This window comes from Bombyx mandarina, chromosome 15 (genome assembly GCF_030267445.1).
Source record: "Bombyx mandarina strain Sakado chromosome 15, ASM3026744v2".
NCBI lineage: Eukaryota > Metazoa > Arthropoda > Insecta > Lepidoptera > Bombycidae > Bombyx > Bombyx mandarina.
In genome coordinates this window covers 1342951-1369226 of record NC_143221.1, presented here as the reverse complement: position 1 = coordinate 1369226, position 26276 = coordinate 1342951, and the positions used below count along the sequence as shown (strand labels likewise).

Below are 26276 nucleotides of genomic sequence, written 5' to 3'. Positions count from 1 at the left end.
ACCCGTGTTAATGAACTCTGTAATGTGTTCATGGTGCATCGCGCGCAGTTAAAACCTCGTAATCTCTTGTCCGAAAATAAAATGGACGCATGTCGTTTACGAGACGTTTGGGTACGTCCTGTATCTAACTGCACGGTAATGAGGCATTGGACCCTTTAGTTGTAGTTCCTTCTCTGTAGTCAGAATATGTATTTTTAAAAATAGTACACCCCAATGTAATTGCTTTTTTTTTATCAGAATTGTTTCTAGATAAAAACGGTTGGTCTTGAAGAGTGTGTTAGCGATAAAACCGCCTATTGTACAATTATACTCGTTTGTCGACTGATTTTCAATGTTAATTGTGATTTTGTGTGCAATAAAGTACTGTACTATCTTGCGTTAGTTTCATGTAAAAAAAAAGTTTGTAATTTTTTTTTTAAATTCTAAAGTATAAGCAAAGAGCAAAGAATGCTTTCTCTATAAACATCAGGATTCCCTATTACGTTTTTATATTTATAAATTCCGAATCGTAATTTTTCTCCTAATTTCTGCCTCGATACTCTACAAACAAAAAATGTATACATATACCGAATTCCGTGTTTTTTTTTATAGCTTAGATGGGTGGACGAGCTCACAGCCCACCTGGTGTTAAGTGGTTACTGGAGCCCATAGACATTACAACGTAAATGCGCCCCTCAACTTGAGATATAAGTTCTAAGGTCTCAAGTATGCCCGGCCGCTCCACCCTTCAATCCGAAACGCATTTCTGCTTTACGGCAAAAATAGGCATAAGGGAATTTAATCAGGAATCTTTTACGGTCGGAGCAAATAGAAATTGTGATTGTGAAGTGGATTTCTTACGTGATAGGTCACTTACGTACATATTATGTATAGTGTGAAGAAAACTTTGAGGTAAAAATAGCTAGTATGCAATAGCGATTGGAAGATTTGGACCGCTTTAATAAACTTTTTAAATCAACTTTGGCGCATGTCTCAAGGTGATTCTCGTGTCTATGAACTTCAGTAACCACTTTACCTTGGCCTTTAGCGCCGTCACCTAAATAAGCAATGAAAGATAAAAGCTAGATCGGTGGCACAAATCTGTTTGGTCCACGTATACATACGGTCATTAGGGCAAAAGAAAATTATATATTCCCAAAGTGGCCTAAAGGATAAGACGTCCGGTGCATTCGTATCTAGCGATGCACCGGTGTTCAAATCCCGCAGACGGGTACCAATTTTCTTAATGAAATACGTACTTAACAAATGTTCACGATCGACATCCACAGTGAAGAAAAAACACCATGTAATAAAAACCAAAGCCGCAAAATTATAATTTGCGTAATTACTCGTGGTAGGACCTCTTGTGAGTCCGCACGGGTAGGTACCACCGCTCTGCCTATTTCTGCCGTGAAGCAGTAATGCGTTTCGGTTTGAAGGGTGGAGCAGCCGTTATATCTATACTGAGACCTTAGAACTTATATCTCAAGGTGGGTGGCGCATTTACGTTGTAGATGTCTATGGACTCCAGTAACCACTTAACACCAGGTGGGCTGTGAGCTCGTCCACCCATATAAGCAATAAAAAAAAAGAATGTCATTATAAGCGATTTATCTTCGTTAATATAGAAATTGAATGATGTATGGGATCATGGGACAAAAGTCGAGAAGGTACGATTTTCAGACATACATCCACTTAAATTCAGTCGTTTTCTGACAAAACATTCTCACATCAATTAAAATCTAAATAAATCTATTTGTTACATTGAGAGGCACCTACAAAATTCCAACACAACTTTCATCCACTGTGCAACTTTAAAAGTCATTGTTACTTTCGCAATTCATGTAAAGCTTATTCACGACGAATTAACTTTTAATTAATTAATTTCGCTTAATTGACTTCAATAAATGTTTTTCCTGTTGTATTATTGTATTAATGCAACATTTCAAAGAAATCACCGCAATAACGTAAACCATATATTATTAGGGTGTTTCATCATAATTCTATTCAAATTAGTCATTTATGTTGTAAATTGTAATTATACTTAGCACCAGTAACAATAATAATGGAATAGTTGCAAAATTTCCGCTTCAAATTATAATCTATATATTAATACGTGAAGCAAAAACTTTGTATCCCTTTTCACGAAAATTGCGCGGACGGAGGAGTATGAAATTTTCCACACTTATAAAGAATATAGAGAAGAAGTGCACAATGCTAATATTTTTTTAAAATAATGCATAAAAGATACATTAAATCAATAAAGAAAACAATACACACACTACATACCATGTGTTTGACGCACACACGCATGCATACTATTTATTGTCAAATTTTTGTTCTTGACGTCTGTTGTCAAATTGAGATTAAATATTGTTTGTCATTGTTAATATTTTTTATAGTGTAGCCTTGGCGAAATTTGTGATTATAGAAGTATAAAATACAATCATAATAGTGTACAAACTTACAATTCCAATTAATTATAGTCGAATTTCGACTACTGCGGGACGTCTAGTAAGTTTTAATATGTATAAATAAATAAAAATAAAATAAAATTCATTTAATTCAGACCCTCTTAAGTCCATATGTTGTAAGTAGAATAATACTTAGAACTATGTTAGTAAAATTAAAATTAAAATTAGCAATTAAAACATTTAAACATTTAATTCATAAGGTATGATTCAGCTGGTTTTAAGGTCGGTCATGTTAAATGCATTTGCGGGCGATCTCGCGGTCTAACTTGTGTTAATTGATTAACAGAGCTCACAATCATCACCGCCATCCGTCTTGAAACATGAGGTTGAAGCCTCAATTGTATTTTATAGCGACTGTCCTATCCTTAACATGGTTGTTTAGGGCAGAAAAAAACAGGTTTGGGGTGAAACCCACCCGTGCAGGCTTACAATAGGCCTTTATTACAATACATCTCACACCATCGGATCGGTTTGCTCATAAGATACTTTACCCAATCTAATAAGGGCCATAGAGAAGGTAACTAACTGCGAAAAAGTAATCCTTTTTCATCTAACAAAAAAAACACGATATGGAATTGAGTCACACAATAGGATTTACTGTAGTCATAATGAGTCATGTTAGTAGTGAAACCGGTATTGCGATTTACTAAATCATGATAATGTTCGTTTAGTTTAACTATTTACTTTATGAGCAAACGTCTTCTAGGTCCACATTTGGTACCGCAACGTATAGAATATCTCGCACCAGAAATGGGTAGGATTGTAGCATTCATAAGTGCCGCTATCCATCCGATCCAATAACATCGTCATAAGATGTCTGCAGCTCTAGCACTAGAACAGCCATAGGGACTCCACAACTTTACAACCCACTGAATTTCTCGCAAGATCTTTTCAGGGGGTCGCGATTTCGATCCAGTGATAGATTCAGCGAAGCACTGTTAGCAAATTTACTCGGGTTGAGCTCGTGAGGTCACTTACCCGTCCATGAGTAGCTAGAATAGCTTCTAGGCTATTAGCCTATTCGTAGGGAAAAAAGGTGACCCTACTCCCATACCTCTGCACACTCAGTTTCTTGTCAGATTTTCTCAGCGGGTTCTGATCTGGTAGTAAATGTATTCGCGAAGTAACTGGTATTTTTAAATTTTTTATTGCTTAAATGGGTGGACGAGTTCATAGCACACCTGGTATTATGTGGTTACTGGAGCCCATAGACATCTATAACGTAAATGCGCCACCCACCTTGAGATATAAGTTCTAAGGTCTCAAGGACAAAGACTTTTGCTCTATAAAGCACAAGTCCGGCCTCGCGTGGAGTACTGCTCCCATCTCTGGCCCGGGGCTCCCAAATACCAGCTTCTTCAATTTGACTCTATACAGAAGAGAGCCGTTCGGATTGTCGATAATCCCATTCTCACGGATCGCTTGGAGCCTCTGGGTCTGCGGAGGGACTTCGGTTCCGTCTGTATTTTCTACCGCATGTTCCATGGGGAGTACTCTGAGGAATTGTTCGAGATGATACCAACGTCTCGTTTTTACCATCGCACCGCCCGCCACCAGAGTAGAGTTCATCCATACTACCTGGAGCCACTGCGGTCATCCACAGTGCGTTTCCAGAGGTCTTTTTTGCCACGTACCATCCGGCTACGGAATGAGCTCCCCTCCACGGTGTTTCCCGAGCGCTATGACATGTCCTTCTTCAAACGAGGCTTGAGGAGAGTATTAAGCAGTAGGCAGCGGCTTGGCCCTGCTCCTGGCATTGCTGAAGTCCACGGGCGACGGTAACCACTTACCATCAGGTGGGCCGTACGCTCGTCTGCCTACAAGGGTAATAAAAAAAAAATTGAACATGTCAATTGATTGTTAACTTTTTGCAATAAAAAAAAAAGTATAGTTACAACGCCTGCCCCACCCTTCAACCCGAAACTCATTACTGTTTCACGCCAGAAATAGGTAGGGTGGTGGTACCTACCCGTGCAGACTCACAAGAGGTCCTACCACCAGTAAAAAGGAGCTGGCAGGTCTCCTTCAGGGGCGCTCGGGCAACTGTTAGAAAAATACACCCATCCTGGCTGAGCCCATGCCCGTACACCTGTCCTGGTAAAACTGAGAAGGCCTAAGAGCCAACATTAATTCCTCCCTTCATAAAAAAACGTGCTTCCACGTAAAAATGTTGTTCCCCTACAAGAGCCTTGTCCCGTTCGGGTTGACACTTGGGACTGCCAAAGATCAATTGATATTCCGATTTGCAGATATTTGAAGACAGTTAACCTTTAAAATTCACAAAGAAGTCAGTAGTTTAAACAAACTGAACTTTAGTTACACAAATAAGGCAGTGCTTGCTCAAAAAATTAACGCAATTCACTATGTGATTATGGTATGAACTTTGTTGGGTGCTAGCCTATTACATCATTATTTCCGTGTATTCACCGAATAAGGTATAACATTATTCATTTTATTATCATGTATTATTCTGGTGCCGTCTTGGGTATGCATTTTAGCGTGATTCAATATTAGGTCATAATTCTCCTTCGGAGCTTCATTGCTGAATTAGAGTTACAGGAAGTTCTTATGAAAAATACAAAAAATCCCTTGTAATTTACTTAAAAATGTGACATCAAGATTTGGTATAATTTAGGTTCTTGACATCAAAATCACACCCATGCGTAAACCGCTCAATTTATACTAAAAATAAACCTTCTAAACGTGCAGTCACGACTACCCGAAGCAACGCCCAGTTTCGAGAGGCCTGTAGGCTTTAGGGCAGCAATTGTAGTGGAGGTTCTAGAAATCTGGACAGTTTGATGTCGTTGTCATCACAATTTGGGTCGTATATAACGGTAGACAGCACGTAGTCGGATGACGAATGTTTTACTGTAAGTTTATTGCCTTCCATCGACGCGTTTATGGCGTGACCCACTAATCGATATTGTTACTAAAAACTATGATGATAGCGTTAATACTATAACGGTATTTGAATTATCGGATTTGATCTGACGTCGGACACTGAATATATTTGTTCTTTGTTACTCGAATAGAATTAGTTTCTGTGGATCGAGAATCGAGCTCACGACCCACTTAATGTTAAATGCTTATTGGACTATTTAAACATCTTAACGTGAATCTCAAAATTTATATAAAAAGGCTATATCGCCATACAAACTGGAGCACTTTATTGCTTGGGATCAGAAATAGGCTGAGCGATATACCTGTAGTACTAGCCTGTGTGGTCTCACAGCAGGCCCTATTCCCTCGACCCAAGATAGGGAAAAAAGAGCATATTAGGAAGGCACCTAAGTCTAATACTATGAAGTACTTACGGAAGAATCATCGTTTATAAGCATAGGACAGACTACCCTGGAATCTCCTCTTTCTCATTTGCAGAAAGCCTTAGTAAAATATTAAAAATGTTTCCCACAGGCAATAATGTGCTACACGCCCAAGTTTCTATGGGACGCATTCGAAGGTGGGCTGCTCAGGACCATCGTGATGGGACTCAACATCGGGGTTTGCCACCAAGATGAGAAGGAAAAGAAGAAAGACGTCATCATTGATTATCTCCTTCGGCACGAGAGAGTGAGTATTATTCATATACATAAAAGCGAGGTTTCATCGGAGCGATGTGACCATGCTAGGTATCAAATTCTGCAAACAGGTTTCAAGCTATCTGAGGAAATATCGTACATATTAAGTTAAGAAAAGTGTAAAGTATGAAATAAAAAAAAAAATGCGTTATTGTTGACGCCACTGCCTATTGTGAGGCAACACGTGCAGGTACCATATTGCGTCAATCTGAGGCTCCGGTAAGGACGCAAGTTTGATGCATTAAAAAAAAACCAGGAGGACCAATATTGGAATAAAAGTCCTGATTAAACTGCACAGTGAAAAATTTTGACTTCACATTTCTGACAAAGTCGTTTCGTCTTTGAAAACTGTTGCACGTGTCTCGCCTCGGTAATGAGCAAGGTGCGTTGCTCCGACGCATACCGACTACCTGGACGTTTCTGTGCGTGAGTTGAAACCGAGAAACAGCGGGATTGATATATCCTGCATTGTTTTTTTTTTGTTCCTATGTAACCAAAGAAGTCACGGCCCTGGCTCATCTTGTTTTAAGTGGTTACTCGAGCCCGCGAAATCCACTGCTCAATTTGGCGCGTAATGCTCAATTCTCAATTATATTCTCGCCCTCTTCCTTGGAATCAAACCTTGGCTAATGAACAGCACAGATTAATCCTTCGTAACTTCAGTCGTATCTACGGAAATCATACTAAATTGATGTGCCAGGTGGCGTATAATGGCCTTCTACATTTTTGCCAATTACTTTGTTTGACACTTTGTTTGAAGCCTATAGCCAGCCTATAGGTAGATGATACTTGAAAAAAACAAGTGCTGCTATATCATAGCTTATCAAAACCTTTCGAGGGTATTAATCCATTTATGTACATGAAAGATAAAAGTATGCAGTCAGAGGTCTTTCGTCATTTATATCGATTTTGTTTTAAAGGAAAACGATTGACATATTATGCATCTGTATCAAGTATCGTCTATAGAAATCTCGAACAAGAGAAACCCTGCCTATCATGAATAGATATAAAACCTCTTTTAACGAGAAGTTAGATTGGATCATAATCTAAAACAGAATTTATCTTCCCACTCGGCTTTCCCGTTTCGTGGTTTTCAATCCTTTGAGTCTTATGCGGCTTTACGTTCGATGGTCTTGTTAGGTTATAACTTAGTTATTTATAATTCGAACCCACGCTGTTCGTCATCATATTACAGAATCGCATTAGCATAGTCTTAGTCCGTCTGTGGCCACAAAAAAGTCGTTATTTCAATCGAGACATCCGATATGATCGGAACGCGACAGCCAATCGCGTAGACCGATTTTTTTGTCCAAAGTCATTGACCAGTGAGCGTTCATTGCACGTTCTTGCGCAAGATAGTCTTCTCTGTAATTCGTACAACTGGTAATAAGTTACGGAGGTAATACGTACGGAGTAGTTACGCGAATTTGTCTTGAGGCGTTTGTCTTAATTGTTTGAGATGTAACCATCATCTCGTTTTTACCATAGCACCGCTCGCCACCGGAGTACAGTTCATCCATACTACCTGGAGCCACTGCGTTCATCCACAGTGCGTTTCCAGAGATCTTTTTTGCCACGTACCATCCGGCTTTGGAATGAGCTCCACTCCACGGTATTTCCCGACCGCTATAACATATCCTTCTTTAAACGAGGCTTGTGGGGAGTACTTAACGGTAGACAGCGGCTTGGCATTGCTGAAGTCCATGGGCGACAATAACCACTCACCATCCGGTGGGCCGTATGCTCGTCTGCCTACAAGGGCAATAAAAAAACAAAGGCGTTAGGTTGATGCTATTGGATCAGTTGTCCTGTGTGTGCTTAAGGCTCTCGATCTCACAACATGTATTATCACGTCTACCACGAAGCCCGAAATTGATTTGATGACTTAATCTCGTTCTTTCGTCGTAGTAACCCTTCTTGAGTACATGTTGGATTAAATCGAGGGGTGAGGCTATATGGTTTTAGCGACATTTCACTTAAAACGCAAGATTTATCTTTATAATTAAAGGTGCGTTTTATTTGGTATTAGCATCAACAGTTTGATTTTTTTAAATTGAATCTCAATTAAGTTTACTCTGTTCGCATAGCTGAAGAAGTTTTTTTGTCATGATATTTTTTCGAAATTTTAAACTTTTTTTTTATTGCTTAGATGTGTGGATAAGCTCACAGCCCACCTGGCGTTAAGTGGTTACTGGAGCCCATAGACATCTACAACGTAAACGAGCTACCCACCCTGAGATATAAGTTCTAAGGTTTCAAATATAGTTACAACGGCTGCCTCACCCTTCAAACCGAAACGCATTACTGCTTCACGGCAGAAATAGGCAGGGCGGTGGTACCTACCAGTGCGGACTCACAAGAGGTCCTACCACCAGTAACAATCTTGAAATGACTCTCCTGTAAAGTAGCGATAATGTCGATGAAACCAAATTACTTTTCACCTGTCGAAATTATGTATAATGTAGCTTAAGGATTCTAATTGTACGGATAAGCGCGCACATTATGTTGCATACGGATGCATTTTATATTGAAGTCAATAATTTTCGAGTCTGTTCGTTTACCGCCATCTCAAGGTGGGTGGCGCATTTGTAGATGTCTATGGGCTCCGGTAACCACTTAACACCAGGTGGGTTGTGAGCTCATTCACCCATATAAGCAAAAAATAAAAAAAATACTGGGTGTGTGTATGTTTGTGTGTGTATCTAACCAGAGAAAAGCATCGCTTAGACTGAACTACTAACTTGATGTTTTTATAAAACTCACGAAAGGCTTCTCATCTATATATTAATACGTGAAGCAAAAACTTTGTATCCCTTTTTACGAAAGTTGCACGGACGGAGGAGTATGAAATTTTCCACACTTATAGAGAATATAGAGAAGAAGTGCACAATGCTAATATTTTTTTAAAATAATGCGTAAAAGATACATTAAATCAATAAAGAAAACATTACACACATTACATACCATGTATTTGACGCACACACGCACGTATACATTGTCAAACTTTTGTTCTTGACTTTATTAATATTTTTTTATAGTGTAGCCTTGGCGAAATTTGTGATTATAGAAGTATAAAATATTATACAATATAATATAAATTATTAGTGCACAAACTTATTACACAATTCCAATTAATTATAGTCGAATTTCGACTACTGCGGGACCTCTAGTTAATTTTAAACGACATAGCTCTGTACGATGACAGAAATCGAAGGCATGAGTAAAATAAACCAACATAAAATGTACCTTCAATTTGAGTCGCCTCACACATTAACTTAATCCAAATTTAACGCAAGTTTAATTAGATACATTATACTGTCAGTATTACATACAAATTAATAATGCATAAAATCTTCGGTTTATTGCCTTCGCGGCGACGCACACGCTTTGATGTCATAATTAAAATTAATAAAACTGACTGCTTAAGAAACAATAGGTTTGAGATCGCAAGATTTCAGATCACGGAAGCTTAAAAAGTGTAATTGCCATTAATATAGGCGCACTCAAGGGAAATAGTGGTTTCCTTGTTCATTTAGTTAAAAAAGTAGAATAGGTCATCTAGTTACTGTGGTTTCTAGTATAGTCGTCTTAAAATATAAAAAAAAACCGTTCGCGTGGTGACGTCTCGGATTGAGTTTAAACTTTGTATAGTTATTGGAACTTCAAAGAATGTTTTTGTTAATTAACAAAAATATATAATAAATATATTTAGTGGGTAATTACCCACTAATATATTATATGTATGTAACTATACTGAGACCTTAGAACTTATATCTCAAGGTGGAAGGCGCATTTACGTTGTGCATGTCTATGGGCCCTAGTAACCACTTAACACCAGGTGTGCTGTGAAGTCGTCCACCCATCTAAGTATTAAAAAATAAATAAATAAAAAAGTCGAGCAACACCTACATAAAAGGAAAACAACTTATTGCAGTGAACAAAATAAGTCCATTATACATGCTTACGAAAATGAGGATCCCCCACACACGAGCGCACTCGAGCGTGTGGATTCATTCATCGTTAACGACTTCTTACAGTATTTTTTTTGGACACACTGCATGGCCCTATATAGCTCTTAACTAGTATTTTTTAGGTTTCAATTTTGATTGGCTTAAACAGCACGTATTACTTTACAATACTGCTCAGTTGATAGTTCCGTTGTCAGTCAAATCAATTCAACTACTAGACACAGATCCGACAAGGACCGCAAAAATGCCCAGGAAATTCACGATGCGACTTGATGATCAAGTTCTGGGTTGAATCAAATGAGATCAGGGTCATGGGTTGTTTTATAAGAATCGAATCGCTATTCGACGCGACGGGTTCAAAGAATGCCCTGCTATCGGCAACCTGTTAACCTGTCTCAATCAATGAGGTAATAATACAATTGACTGTAGCGATGTTCGTACGTACTCAACGTACCGTGAGAATTATATTCACGGTGCAAGAACAGATTGTCCACACGAGATTCAATGAATGTTTACACTGGTTTGTTTTGACGTGGAATCGCGGTGTCGTGTCGCGAGACCTTAACTGTGGTATACGTGATCCATGTTATTGAGGCACGTTGCAATAAAAATACATAATGGCGATCTGTGTGTGTAATGTCCTATTGTACGTATTTTAATCTTTTGTACTTGTGTTGTGGATGGGAAGATTGAAGATCAGATTTGATTATGTAAATTCGGATAGTTCATTGGTAATGATGTGTGATGTTTAGGGTACAATTTATAAAAATGATAATTGTTGATTAATTATATTAGTGAAATAGCCGTGGGCAGGCCACATAGCGCGAAAGTCGGACGATGGTTGGGGCAGAAAGATTCTTGAGTGGAGACCCCGTACTGGTAGACGCAATGTAGACGGCCACCTGCTAGATGAACCGACGACCTAGTGAAAATCGCTTGGCTACGATGGATGCAAGTGGCAACAGCCTGACCGCGCTGGAGATCGATTGGAAAGGCTTATGTTCAGTACTGGACAGCTAGCTATATGCAGTAACGATGAATTAAGTTAGGGCAATTGTTTATCGTGGCAGGCCCAAACTCCGATGGCTAGATGGTGTAGAACATGAACTCAAAGTTATCGGTGTCAGGAACTGGACCGAGAAAGCCCTGAACAAAGTAGTCTGGAGAGGCATACTGGACCATGCTAAGGCCCACCCTGGGCTGCGAGGCCTAAGATGATCATGAATCGTTTATAATCTAGCTTGCGACATGAGGCCGTATTGTATAAGGTTTATGTTTCATTCTTCCAACCAGAACGGACGGCTGCTTTGCGGTAGATATAGGTTGGATGGTTTTAATAACAGTATTCGGCACAGCTATCTGGATTATCAACGAACAAGCACGCAGCCACATTTACGCAAATTGTGTTAATTTCAAATAAGGTCATCCTGCCAATTCCGTGTTTTAACAAAAAACATTCGCACATCTTTGTATAGAGTTGACTGGGGGCAAAAACATATGGTGCGCATCTTGGCGTGATCAATGACGAAACGTCTAGAAAAAACTTATAACTGATGCACAACTGAGGTTAATATCCATTGCCCAATTCGTGTCAGAGGAATGTATTGTTAGGCATTGAACGATTTATTGTTAGCACACATTGAATGGTAAGGTCGATTTGAAGTGAGCGACAGATGTTGTACACTGTATGTAATTGAAAATTCTTTCTCGTTTCTCGAGATGTGGCAGCTTTTGTAGGAGTTTCGATATCCGCTTAATACTATATGGGCTGTGAGCTCGTTCACATATCTAAGACATACAAGAAGGTCTTACTGGAGCGTTTTATCTGTCTGCTCGGTTAGGTAGTGGCATCAACATACCGTTTTCGATTTGCCCACTGAGTTTCTGGCCAGATCTTCTCAGTGGGTCGCAATTCCGATCTGTTAATAGGCAGCGCCTTGGCTCTGCCCCTGGCATTACTGACTTCCATGGGCGACGGTAACCACTCACCGTCCGGTGGGCCGTATGCTCGTCTGCCTACAAGGGCGATAAAAACAAAAATATTCTGAAAAGCACGGATCTTGCTAGGTCTAGTGTTAGCAAATTCTCTTAGATTGAGCCCGCGAGCTCACCTATCCGTTCGTATCAACTCTGATAGTGTGCGGTATTTCATGAATACATATCTGCTGGTTCCAGTAATCGCCCCCCCGGACTGCGAGGTCATCTGTCAGTGAACTCCAGTAACAATAATTTGCTATACAATCGTCTAATCCCAAAGATAAGAAAGATACTTGATCGTCCAGCGATTCTAAAGTGCTCGGGTTTCTATTTGTTGCGAAGTTTCTTAGACAAGTACGGACCCGCCTACTGTAGTACCAATAGCTATCTAAATGTTGTGTAACGATCACTTGAATGCTGTTTCAAGTTCATTGCTCCCTTTCTAAGACTAGCCATGCTTAATAAGTTCTTGAACGTTTCGTACACGTGTAGTAGTTTTGACTAATATCGTTACAGTTGTGTTACGGTTCGGGTTAGGACCACAGTCGTGCTATTACCGTAAGCCTTTCATAATTCAAGAGTAAATAGTCGATCTCATCTGGTCTAGTATTGTTGGTTCAGAATTTGGGTGTTAGGAAATCCCGCTGAGTTTCTCGCCGGATTTCTCAGTGGGTCGCGATTCCGATGCGGTAGTACATTCAGTGAAGCACTGGTCTCGCTAGGGCTGGTATTAGCAATTCTGTCAGGTTAAGCGTGATCTATCTCACGTACTGGTCCGCATGAAGTTGGAATAGCCCCTTAGGCTAACAACGATTAGGTTGGGGAAAAAAGGTGTTACGATAACGGGTGCGAGGATAATACGGAACCTTTTGGACGATACAGAGAAATAGAGATCTTCTGGCCACCGACAACCTCCTGAACTTGATTTAAGAAAAAACTGCACTCATGCAAACTTCCAAGTGACTACAGCACCTATATTATAAAAATAATAACAGACTAAAAATTCCGCTTAAGAATATGGATAGCAGTAATACTTAGGACCCAATTAGAGCCCTATCAGTAATGTATGATGACAGTTTACGTAAGACTACAAAGCTGAATAGTCACGGTTGTGTTGTCATGGTAATGAATGCTCTTGTATGATTTGTGCGTCTGTGTTTGTGTGTGTGTAAACTAATTATTGAGACGCGTCGCTACTGATCGTCATGTAAGGGACTTAATAATTAGTGAATGTATATAAACTTCGTCGGAATTCCAACCGACCGACCAATGCTTGCGTGTGCTTAACACATTGTACAAGGGCCCTGCGAAAACGCGGGATTCGAAGTCTGTCGCTTTAACGGTGGCCCTGCAATAACGCGGGATTGTTTACCTGGGTAATCTGCATTCTGTTGCCCTGATTACATCATTACAGATCCTCCCGATCCATTAACGGTGCTTTTAGGTACCTCAAGCACCGGTCACCGTCCTCCCCGAACCCGTCGCTAGCGACGAAGGGCTCCACGAGTGAATTAACCCATAGACACAGCCCCCTGAGTTTCTCGCCGGTTCTTCTCAGTGGGTCGCGTTTCCGATCCGGTGGTAGATTCTGCGAAGCACTGCTCTTGCTAGGGCCAGTGTTAGCAACATTCCCGGTTTGAGCTCCGTGAGCTCACCTGCGTGTCAAGGAAAAGCTGAAAAAGCTTACACATACATAATATCGATTTTTCGTGAAATCGTCGTATCGAATATCGTGTATCGGAATATCGCTTGGAGTTGTTCACTTTGTATCTGCAAGCTAGGGCTGGTATCGACAGATGTTCCGTGCTATTGTGGTGCATTATCGCACCTGGCCTTCCATATCGCCCTTTTTTATGATGTTGTATAGTTTAGAACAAGTTGTCACGTTGTAAAGGGTATATAGAAAAGGACACGAGTAATTTCGTTAAAAAAGACTTTAGGAACTTTTTTTGTACAGTAACGCGAGTGAAACTTCTATTAAAAGCTGATTTCTAATAAATCAAATAATATTACAATTATCTAAAGTAAAGTACACTTTTCCTTATTTATTTTAGTTTATGATTTCCTTACTAATAGGGTAGTTGGAGTCTGAAGTATTAGATTGCAATTGAGATGTATGGTCTTGGCATGTTTGATATCCTTCCATAAACAGATGACGGTATATTAGGAGTCAGCAAATCTTAGAGAGCACTGGTCTAAATAACTCACGTTTTAAAGCATTACTCAACATAATACATATTTACCATGTTCAGAGAATTTAATAAGCATTAATTGTTCACTTAGCAACATCGACGCTCTGTGCAATATGTATCGAGTTACCTTTGATATCGTTGACATCAGATAACCTTAGTTTAAAGAAGTCTCATAAACAGAGGGCCATTATGAACGGTCATGTTTGTACCTCGTTGAATGTCTCCAATTCAATGAGGCCTTTGTATAAACTGCATACCAGATCACGTATATACCTACATTGATAATGGTACGGCCCACCCACGTTCTGTGATAACAGCTGGTCTGTTGGCGAGTTGGGAAAAGTTGGGAAAACAGAACTGTTTTGAGGCTTGAATTCCGATATTTAGATGTTGGATTTCTGAAATAGTTCCGATATATATTTCAATTCGAAGTGTGTAGACGTCATCCAGTGGTTTTATACCAGGCGTTTGTTATCTTAAGTTGGGTGGTTGCAAGTTCGATATATATTTTTTTAATTTAATCTTCACAGTAAGCTGATTTCTTTTCCTACCTATGCTGATAGCCTTGAGAGACTCAGCTTTACCATAGCGGTTAGGTGAGCTCGCGGGGCTCAAACCAGAAGTGTTGCTAACACTGGCCCTAGCAAGAATAGTGCTTCGCAGAATTTACCACCGGATCGGAAACGCGATCCACTGAGAAGATCCGGCGAGAAATTCAATGGGTGGTGTCTATGGGTTAATTTAGTCGTCGAGCCCTTCGTCGCAAGCGACGGGTTTGGCGAGGGCGGTGACCGGTGCTTGAGGTACCTAAAAGCACCGTTAATGGATCGAGAGGATCCGTAATGACCGTGTTTAGGGCGTAAGCTGTCTTTAGACATTCAACCGTAGTTTTGAGAAAAACAATTTCATAGGCGGTGCATGCACAATGTCTAGTGACATATCCAATCGATCAATCTAAAGTGGATCTAGTAGATCTTGAGACACTCTTCTTCAAAGTCATTTGGTTTACCATTAGATGCTTAGCAAGGTTATTTGAGTGGGTTTCTAATCTTTTAGAATAGGTTTTAGCTCGAAGGATTATTTCTCTTCTCTTATTATATTTGTTTTCTTTTCATTCCAGACGCACAAGCTGTACGCCTTCCGTTATTGGGGCTGCGAGTTACTATGTCTCGTGAATATCATTCTGCAAATGTGGATGATGGATAACTTCTTCAACGGGGAGTTTATGTCGTACGGCACCAGGGTTTTGGGGTACAGCGAAGTCCCGCAGGAAGAAAGGTCTGAGGATTTCATTACCTTATCAGATCGTAACAATTTAATGAATTCTCTTATTCATGCCCACGTCCTTACGGAGCCATCTGATCCACTAACTCAGTCACCTGCAACTCTAACACTTGGAGCAGGCATAGGGACCCTGGAAACCGTACTCGTCGAATGCAATGAAGAGTTCGACGTGAAATATTATTTATACATCAGCCCGCTGGGTTTCTCACGGAATCTTTTTTTTTATTGTCCATTGTAGGCAGACGAGCATAATGCCCACCTGATGGTGAGTGGTTACCGTCGCCCATGGACTTCAGCAATGCCAGGGGCAGAGCCAAGCCTCTGCCTATCGTTGAGTACTCACCACAAACCTCGTTTGAAGAAGGACAAGTCATAGCGTTCGGGAAACACCGTGGAGGGGAGCTCATTCCAAAGCCGGATGGTACGTGGCAAAAAAGATCTCAAAATCTTCTGAACGGGTCGCAATTCCGATCTGATAGTAGATGCGTTCACGAAGCGGCTGCCATGGAGCTAGCAAGGCTTCTTCGATGGCGCTCGGGTACCTGCTTGGCAAAAAAATCCCCTGAGTCACCCCAATTCCTCCAACCCTAAAATAAAAAAACTATTTGGTCGTTCTAATATTGTGCACAAGCTAAAGTGTCACCGTCCCGCCTATTTTCCTAGTGTGTTTTCATGATCGCATTAGTAGTCTCTGTTTCTATCGCGAAGTGCATATCTGTTCCATTATGAAAGCCACGGTACTGATAAAGACTTAAATCTTCTTTCTCGAACGGTGTCATTAGCAACAAAGCCTATACCGTAGGCAAGAGAGCTTAACCTTCTTTGGCACTAAAAATAATTTAAGCATCCGAAACAGCTGGCTTGCAGTGTGCTATCAACACCAGAACTAGCTTGTCAATTTACTTAAACTAGTGGTCCCCTGGTAGTCGAAATTCGACTATAACTAATTGAAATTATAAGTTTGTACACTATTATGATTCTATTGTCAAAGACTATTAAATACTTCTTTAATCACGGATTTCGTCAAAAGTACACCTTAGACTAATATTAGTAAACAGAAAACAATACTTAATCTATTCTCAATTTGACAGACTATAACTGACAGACTGCAAAGAAAAGTTTGACACAAGTTTGACAATAAACAAATAGTATGCATGCGTGTGTGTGTGTCAAATACATGGTAGTGTGTTTTCTTTATTGATTTAATGTATCTTTTATGCATTATTTAAAAAAAATATTAGCATTGTGCACTTCTTCTCTATATTCTCTAAAAGTGTGGAAAATTTCATACTCCTCCGTCCGCGCAGTTTTCGTAAAAAGTGATACAAAGTTTTTGCTTCACGTATTAATATATAGATACCGCATTCGTGTTGCAGGTACGATCCGATGATATACGTGTTCCCTCGCATGACTAAATGCACGTTTCACAAGTTCGGCGCGTCCGGCAGCATACAGACCCACGACAGTCTCTGCGTCCTCCCGCTGAATATCGTCAACGAGAAGACGTACATCTTCCTCTGGTTCTGGTACATCATATTGGCGGTCGTTCTCACTCTGCTCGTCATGTACAGGTTAGATCATGATTGATTTTGGTTTGGTGTTTAGGTCGTCGCGCACTGGATCGGTAATGCTGTCTTAGCGACGGTTAAATCATCGAAATTCATATATACAGGCTTGGTTGTTCCCCTGGCATTGCTAATGTCCATGAACTCGTCGTGGCTAAAGGATAAGACGTCCGGTGCATTCGTATCTAGTGATGGACCGGTGTTCTAATCCCGCAGGCAGGTATGAATTTTTCTAATGAAATACGTACTTAACAAATGTTCACGATTGACTTCCACGGTGAAGGAATAACATCGTGTAAAAACCAAACCCGCAAAATTATAATTTGCGTAATTACTGGGTAGGTACCACCGCCTTGCCTATTTGAGTTTGTCCTCTTGAGTTGTTAGGTCTCCTCTGGAGGCGCTCGGGCAGCTGTTAGCAAATCCCACCCCTCTTGGCTGAGCCTTTGCTCGCCCACCTGTCCTGGTGAAACTGGAAAGGCCTACAGGTCACCAGTACTCCTTCATAAAAAAAAAAAAAACTAGACTAACCATATTAAGCCAAGCTTTCTATAGCAGATATATTGTGTGTGCTCACAAGATACTTTAACGATGAAGGCATAATATCACGTACAAAAATTAAAACCTTGAAAATTTCTTGGTGCTAGGGCACACTGTGAACCCGCAAAGATAGGCACGTTCTATCTAGTTCAGCCACAAAACGTTTTGAAGGAAATTGTCTCAAGATCTTATATAAATTAGGTAATGAATTGATCGCGAACTCCGATAAGATAAAAATAATACACATAATATACGACCTCAAAAATTTGGCCCGTTGCTCACAGACTGGTCATAATCTTCATGCCGGCGGTGAGGCCTCGGTTGCTGCACGCGAGGTCCCGGACCTTGTCTCTGGAGACGGCGGTGGCGGTCTCGCGCCGGACCGACCTAGGAGACTGGTGGCTGCTGTACATGCTCGCCAGGAACATGGACCCTCTCATATACAGGTGGGCGTCTCTGGGAGAGGCAGGGGAGAACGGCCTCTCGGATCTGCAGTAAACTCTTATCTATTGCAGGACAGCAGACTAATTGGGGAATGAAACAATTTTCATAGCAAGTATTCTCTGGACGTTTTTTGCTGGCATGAGCTTTTTGAATTGGTGAACTGGTGGTAGGACCTCTTGTGAGTCCGCACGGGTAGGTACCACCACGCCGCCTATTTCTGCCGTGAAGCAGTAATGCGTTTCGGCTTGAAGGGTGGGACAGCCGTTGTAACTATACAGAGACCTTAGAACTTATATCTCAAGGTGGGTGGCGCATTTGCATTGTAAATGTCTATGGGCTCCAGTAACCACTTAACACCAGGTAGGCTGTGAGCTCGTTCACCCGTCTAAGCAATAAAAAGAATTATGTAATAGTGTATTTGGTAGTAAATGTGTAATAATGTTAAATATTGTAAAAAATTACATGTTAAAAAACCTAAGAAGAAATTGATGGATATATGAATAACATCTTAGGCTACCAGCGATAAGATAGAGAAAAAAAAAGTAAAATGAATTAAAAAAGTAAATTAACAAAATAAAACAATTCACGCAACTTCGCTCCTCCCGTTCCCCCCTTTTATTGCTGTTTTCATTGATCCCCTCATCAGGCTCAGTCACATGTTTGTCCGAAGCGATATTTTAATCGAAAAAAGTTGAATTACCGTAGATTGGGGGAATCGGGATCCTTTCCAAATCCAACCAATCCAATCAAATAGGGTAATAATACCAATAAAATTGAGATTAAAATGGTTCTGGAGGCTTACATTTTTATATATTTTATTATACATTCATTACAAATTATACACAAAAATTGAAAAAACTAGCTTGTCCCGATTCACCCTGGTTTTGGGTGAATTGGAACAATAGAGTTTTTCGATAGGGCTAGCACTATTTAGTTATTAGGTAGGTTAATTACCTAACCTTAGGTAATAATAAATTTAATGAGTTACAAAACTTTCGTGACTAAATTAGACTATTTAATATTCTTAAGCATTAAACAAAAGTCATTTTCAGTTCAAAAAAGTTAAATCTAACAACTCAACAAAAGTATTGTGACATCCCAGATTTATCCCTATTCTAACTAGTATCTATTTCCTCCAATCTACTGTACATAATGTTTTTTTATTGCAGAGAGCTGATGATAGACTTAGTTAAGCGTATGGGAGAGAAGATCCCGCCGAGGGCGTGACGGCGAGCGAGGACGCGGCGCGGCGCCCCCCCGACCGCTCCCCCCACCGCCCCCCCGACCGTCGCCGTCATCGGCGCTCGACACTAGCGCCATCTGAAACCGCTGTACGATAACTAAATTCTAATTGTGAAATACAATAACGGGAGACGTGAAAGTGCTCGCAAATTGTCCGCAAGTCGCTCACATTGTTATTGACTTGGCAAAAAATATATTGTTCAATTTTTCCGTTATTGTATTATGCAATTACCAAACCGTTATTTAAATAAGACAGTTGTTTATTGTAGCTACCGTGGTATACTAAAATTGTTTTTTTTTTAAATGGATTCGTATGAAAAGTTTTTAGAAGTCGATCTATTAAAATTGTATGTTAAATTTTGTGTTGTTTATCGAAGAAATAATCTATTCGGAACTTCGATTCTGAGAGGCAGCATTTATAAGGCGAGTCTGTAGACTCATCGTTGTATTGAGACGCCTTCCGAGGTGGTAGCGTTGTGCCCGATCAGTGTGCTCAGTGTGAGTATCTTAACGTTCTGGATAGCGTAAAAGTTAACTCAAATTTGTATGCAGTTGGAACAGCGCCCCTAGCGGCAAACGTACGCAAACAATCCCATTCTATACAAATAGAAGTTAACTTTTACGCTATCGAGAACGTTAAAAAACTCGCACAAAGCACACTGGTCTTTTATACCACTCGATGGGGGAACGAGGTCATCGACCGTCCGTTGATAAGTTGGTACTGGTACTCAATAAGCATAGAATTTTCTGACAACAACCATTTATAAATACTAAACAATTGGTCTGAAATCACTTTGCAACTGCCCAAAGAAGCGTCTCAATTGTAAGGCCCGAACTAGGGATCCGGACAGCAATAAGTATTTGAGACAATGAAGCATAAACTACACACCACTTGACTGAACATAATCGGGACCAAAATGCACGATTGGCTAAGTACACAAGCCCTACACACATATGACGTCACGCAATATAATTAGTGTCAATATCGACTTGTGAAAGTATTGCAATTATGTTCAGTGATTTGAATTAATTTCTCATTAGAATTGGCGTCTAGTGACTAGGATCAAGTGATTTGATGATCTTATATATACCTCTTGGATTGTTTTGTTATTGTTGTCCGTTTGCCTATTGTGTATATATTATTTGCTGCCCATGCAAAACCGACGTCACGATCCCGCTCAAATAGATGAATTTTATAATTATTTTAACGTAACCAATAGTTTTTGTTAAGAAAGACACTTTTTATACGTCATAAACTTTTTTTTTAAAGGATATTGTCACAACAATAGCTATAAGATTCAAGAATGATATTTATAAAGTTATAAGTGTGATCAAAGAGTTTTTTATGCGGTTAAAGACTTAGGTTAACAATGACAACTTTTATAGCTTTCAGTTAAACAATGTGTTGTTTTAAAAGTAAAAAAAATATTATGGTGTGACTCATAATTGTCAAAACTGTTTCTTTAAGTTAGTGAATTTACAAAAAAAAAATTGATACTTTAAGGGTTATTTCCATATGAGATGATACGATTGTGTATTGAGTTTTACAGAAGGAATAAAAAACAAGCTTAAAAACAAAAAGGAGTTTCTCAAAGGACGAAATAATTCATTCTTCGTCGTGAAGTCGAATTAGTAAAGGATCTTATTAATTATTAAACATTGAGAAGATGTTCCTAAGATATTCCCGCGAATTTTGGCATCGTATTTGTATATTGACGTCACTATTCACTATCGTGTGCTCTGTCTTGAGCGAAATTAAAATTATTTCGGAGTAGGTTTTAATGTTTGAGTTCGGCGATCAGTATTCGCGGATAGCTCTATCTGAAATAAAATATTAGTCAAGCTGTTGTCGAATATATTTGAGAATTTATTAATTTGAAAAACAAATAAATAGAATCTCGTTGGAAATATACTAAAAATGATTTTATGAAACGTTGTGTTCTTAAATAAATACAATGAATCTGAGAGTCTCTCTCCTCCTACCTCAAGAAAGACATTCGTAATAAAAATATTTTTATTTATTTATTTCTAGATAAATTTAACGAAGATTTCGTTTCAATCATAGTGTTTTTGCATCACATTTACAATGTTATTAATTCGTGTGAAGTCATTTTTAATGCATGTGTGACTCTTAAAAATAATAAAACGGATGTTTTATATAACAAAGATCCAAAATTGATATATATTTTAATTATTGTAAATCCTAATGAGACAGCGCTATATTATAATATATTTGTGGCGATGTTTCCAGACAAAGGTTTTTTAATAACTTATTATATAACTACCACTGGTGGTAGGACCTCTTGAGAGTCCGCACGGGTAGGTACCACCATCCCGCCTATTTCCGCCGTGAAGCAGTAATGCGTTTCGGTTCGAAGGGTGGGGTAGCCGTTGTAGCTATACTGAGATCGTAGAACTTATATCTCGAGGTGGGTGGCGCATTTACGTTGTAGATGTCTATGGGCTCCAGTAACCACTTAACACCAGGTGGGCTGTGAGCTCGTCCACCCATCTAAGCAATAAAAAAAACCTTTTTTAAAACTTGCAAAAATGAAATGTGATAGGATTTTTTTTAATATTTCACACGTTTTCACCGATTCTCATTCGATTCTGTCTTGTGCTTAGGAATGTCGATTCTAGGGAACAAGAAGAATCGAGCCTAACAGATAAAAGATGGCGGCTTTACTTCTAAGTTAAAATTAACGCAGTTGTACTTGACTTGTTTGACCGCGACTTAATGAGGCTGTAAATAAATTATCTAGAGCTCAAGATGCTGTGCTCTGTGCAGAATATACAAGCTATGTCATATTTTTATTACAAAAAAAAGACAAAAAAATCTGACGACGAACTAGAGATCACATTATCGCGTTTTCCTAATCAAATACCATAAAAAATTATCCTATATATTAATCTAAGTAGTAAATTATCTCTTTCAAAACCATTCGGTCATTTTTGCGTGAACAAATAACGAGCATACTAACCTACGCATTTATAATATACTAGCTGTACCCGTCCGCTTCGCTGGGCATTTGAAATTAACATTATTATTTCTCACTCCCACAAATATTCTCATCATTAACGCCCCCGCAACTGGTGTAGGGAGTCCAACACTCATATAAATATTAGCCTATCCATTAAGTACATGTATTTTCTACATGGATACCAAGTTTCAAGTCAATCGGATGTATGGTTCAGTAGTTATAACGGAACATCCGTAGAAACCACTAAATTTATATATTTGTATAGATTAGACGTTAGTTCAAACAAAGTTCAAATTTCATTCGTCCGCGGACACGTAAACTCTATACAATGTTAGAAACGCCGGAAATAAAATAATTAACTCAAAAAATCCAAGATAAACCGTAAAAAGAGTATAATTTTCGAGTTTTTTCCTTTTTCTCGTGGATTGGTTCTTTATTGCATATACAGTTTATAATCCGATTTTATGTTGTCGTTAGTGTATGTTAAATAAAAAAAACAACATGGCTGCCTGTACCTCTGATAGAGAGAGCGCTTTTAATTATTTTCATTATTTGGATCTTTATTGCATATCACGATATGACCGGCTATAATCTGTATTTATTTTCTTCGTTCTCTAAACGTAATCACTGCCATGAAAACTTTTCAAGTTATATTTTCAACGCTAAAGACATATTGTATTTACATATCATAGCAATGTTTTTTTTTTAATTTATTTTAACGTAAAATCAAGAATTGTTCGTATTTAAATATAAAGTATGTATGTATTATTCATTGAAATGTAAATCTCAAAATTAAGTGAAGCATAGTTATAAGAGTTTTCACAGATAATGTGATACTCTGTAATGTTTTTTCTCATCACAATTATTTTTAAATTCTGAATTGACTATGATTTTATTTTTTTATGTGTAAGTAATAATGAACCGTAATAATATAACGTCGTTCATTATATTAATGAAAGTATGTTTTGGTAACGATTTGTGAATTTTGATTGTGAAGAGTTTAGTGAAGTGAATTTTGAAATTTTTTTGTTTCGGATATTTTGTGAATAGATTTTATTATGTTCTTGTACAATTTTACATGGCAGCAGCAGTATTGTGAACGAACACGTATAGATCTGCCTATTCCTGTCTATTTTACCCCGATGGTAGAGTTTTCTGCCTATTCCTGCCTATTTTTACTCTGATAGTGGTATATCTACCAGTGAAATCGTACAACACTTCACTATACAATAATTTGACATTCAATCTCTTCACAATCGTCCTATTATACATATGTATGTTAAGCTCACGAACAAAATGACTGTTTTATATGGCCTTAGTATGTATATGCATGTGTAGAAAGTAAGTTAACTATTGTGGTCCTTTTGGACTGAGTTTGTGAACTTCAACATTCTGCCGTCGGATATTAGAAAGAGACATAATCATAATCGGCTAATGTTGTCCTTTTCGCACGACCGACGCGCGAACGGCGACAATTAGTGCGTTAAAGATGGCGTCAAACTATATTTTTATTTGAATATTTTTTAAATTAATTTTACACATTCTTCTAATATGAATCTCTTTAAATAATTGACAGTTATAATTGTCAAAACTCACGCTAGCCGTCTCTTTCTAACTTTGGCAGTACAGAACCGAAGCAAAAGGCAGCTAGCTCATTAATTGTAATATGCGATTTTGCAATAATGGACTTTACAATTAGGTCGCGCAAGGCTTAGATTTGTACGTATGTTTTACGAATGTATCGTTGACATATCTATTCGTTTTTACGAATGCTCTTCAATATTGAACCTTAAGGGTATACTTGTAAAACGTTAATTCGACTGCATTTAATTATTAGTAAGGGGTATTGTGTATTCTATTTCTTTACTGTTAAAGCTTATAATGGTAATTTTGATCCGCTTGGGTTTAAATGGGGAGGAGAATCTCCTAGACTTTCTAATCGTTGTGAGAGCATCAGTATCCTGTCGTTTTTGATAGGGTCTATGGGCTTCATTCCACACCACGCAAACCGGCTCGTTCTCCTATATAAGGCCACATAAAACATGAGGAATTAGTTTGCATTAATTCTGCCGCTTACACAGAAGCGAATGTGGCACGCGGCATTTATAGCCGAGACGTCGGTGACCATCTTCGCCAGCACACAACCTATCTTCCAGAATTTCAATTTTATTTATTTATAAATCGAACGAATTATGAAGAGCAGTTCGGTTTTAAATTTAATGTTATTAAAATTTATAGTTTCAAGAAAATCGTGTCGAGCGAAAGTAGCTCTTACGCAAACGTGTTGTGATCTGAAGATCGTGTTCATTTTAATTAGTATTCCAATATTCGGTAGCTTTATATTTACAATTGATGTAGCTATTATGGGAATGTTGATTATGATTTTGCGTAGGATCGTTAATGTTTTGTATCGATAAAGTGCGGCTCGATTTTTTTTTAAAGTATCGATTTTTATCGATTCTTTTTGAGACTAAAAAGGTCAAATGTAAATGAGAAATTCAATTTACGTTATTAGTTTTGAATAACAACATATATTTTGCCGGCAACAACTTTTGTAAAACCTCCGTCGAGGTATATAAAAATTAAGTATATTAAGAAGTAATAATTGAAATCAAGTCAGTAAAGTTCTATGACATGCTTGAACCTCTCCGGTTGCGATGAAATGGGCTCTGTCTCGTTGTTGTATTACGAGTTTAGGCGTAGAATTTAATTGCAAACCTTAGAACAGTGACGTCATAATTCAATCGCATTCTGTCGCGCGTTCTGTGTAGCGCGTATAAAACATGAAAATACATTTCACTTTATTAGTAAGCAGATTTTGATTTTGTGTCGCCTAGAGTCAAAACATATCACAATATAAGCGGAAAATCAATTCATCATGAATGAATGACTAATTTGTTTTTGTCTGCACCTGAAAGACACTGGTTTTGCATAATGGTGACCTTACAAATACAAATGTAACTTATCTGTCTTAAATGTCATGGAAAATTCAGCCCTATTTAAAGTCGGTTAAGGTAGCTCACAAAAACTGACAATTTTTTTTTGTGCTGTCGATAAACAATGATTCTTGAAAAACTTGTCACTTCTATTATTTTATCTTGCGTTTTGATTTCCCAATATTACTTTAAAATTTTACAATTAAAACATTTTTTTCTAAAAATACTTTGTATAATAACAACAGACAAGTAATTGGAAACAGCGTAGAGATTTGTAATTGGGAAAAAAACATTTGATTTAAAAACTATGTTCAGCTAAGGACCTTGTTAGGTTAGCGATTTAGAAAGTTTTTCTTCAATTCAAATTTTAGATGCTAAATAATGGATGCAATGGTATGGTATCAATAAAGACTTGGCTGCATGAGCCAAATCTCCTTTAATTTTTAGGTGGAATAATTAAAAAAACCATGGTTGTATTTGAAAAAATCCGTCAGAATAATCAAGAAACATTTAGAATGTCCTTCTGATTCCAATTGCCCTTTTGTTCACATACTTTGAGGCTTCTCAATTTTTTAGTTTAGTCCTTACGTAGAACGAATGGTTAACCGAATTATTTTGTATATAAATTTAGTATATTCCTTTATAGAAAAGGTTATTAAGTGATTTGCTTCATTTACAAATTGGTTCGTTTATTTTTATCTTTTACATCACTACATATATTTTCGAGGCCTTTGGCAGGAATAATGCGTCTTAATTTTTTTCTCAAAATTGTAATGGGTCTTGGGATACCATTGTTGCCAGTGACGAGTTTATATAAATCATCAATTATTATATACATGCATAAGTATGTATATTATATTATATTGTACCCTGTTTATGAAAAATGATTTAAAACGGATTGAAATCAAGTTAATTTATTTTAAATTTTAATTAATTGGGATAAAATTAAAATATGATATGACATGAAACGAGACGAATTTAAATAATGTCCCAGTAAAATAGTCGAATTTGCTGAGACTTTAGTTGTTCTTTTTGAACCAAACCGCGTTGAACGATTTTGTTCCATTCTCTCACACTTTTGTACTTTCGCAGACGCTAAAGGCTTAATTAGCT

General features: G+C 38.3%; 1 protein-coding gene across 1 annotated transcript in view; it reads left to right on the top strand.

The window, feature by feature from the left end:
• Nucleotides 1–22015, top strand: part of ogre (optic ganglion reduced) — a 55381-nt gene extending 33366 nt beyond the window's left edge. Inside the window, exons 4-8 of the mRNA XM_028173921.2 lie at nucleotides 5871–6026; nucleotides 15292–15449; nucleotides 16832–17026; nucleotides 17845–18006; nucleotides 19174–22015. Coding sequence (XP_028029722.1) covers nucleotides 5871–6026; nucleotides 15292–15449; nucleotides 16832–17026; nucleotides 17845–18006; nucleotides 19174–19231 — 729 coding nt within the window. The 3' untranslated portion in view covers nucleotides 19232–22015. The remainder of the gene's footprint in view (nucleotides 1–5870; nucleotides 6027–15291; nucleotides 15450–16831; nucleotides 17027–17844; nucleotides 18007–19173) is intronic.
• Nucleotides 22016–26276: the final 4261 nt, after the last annotated feature.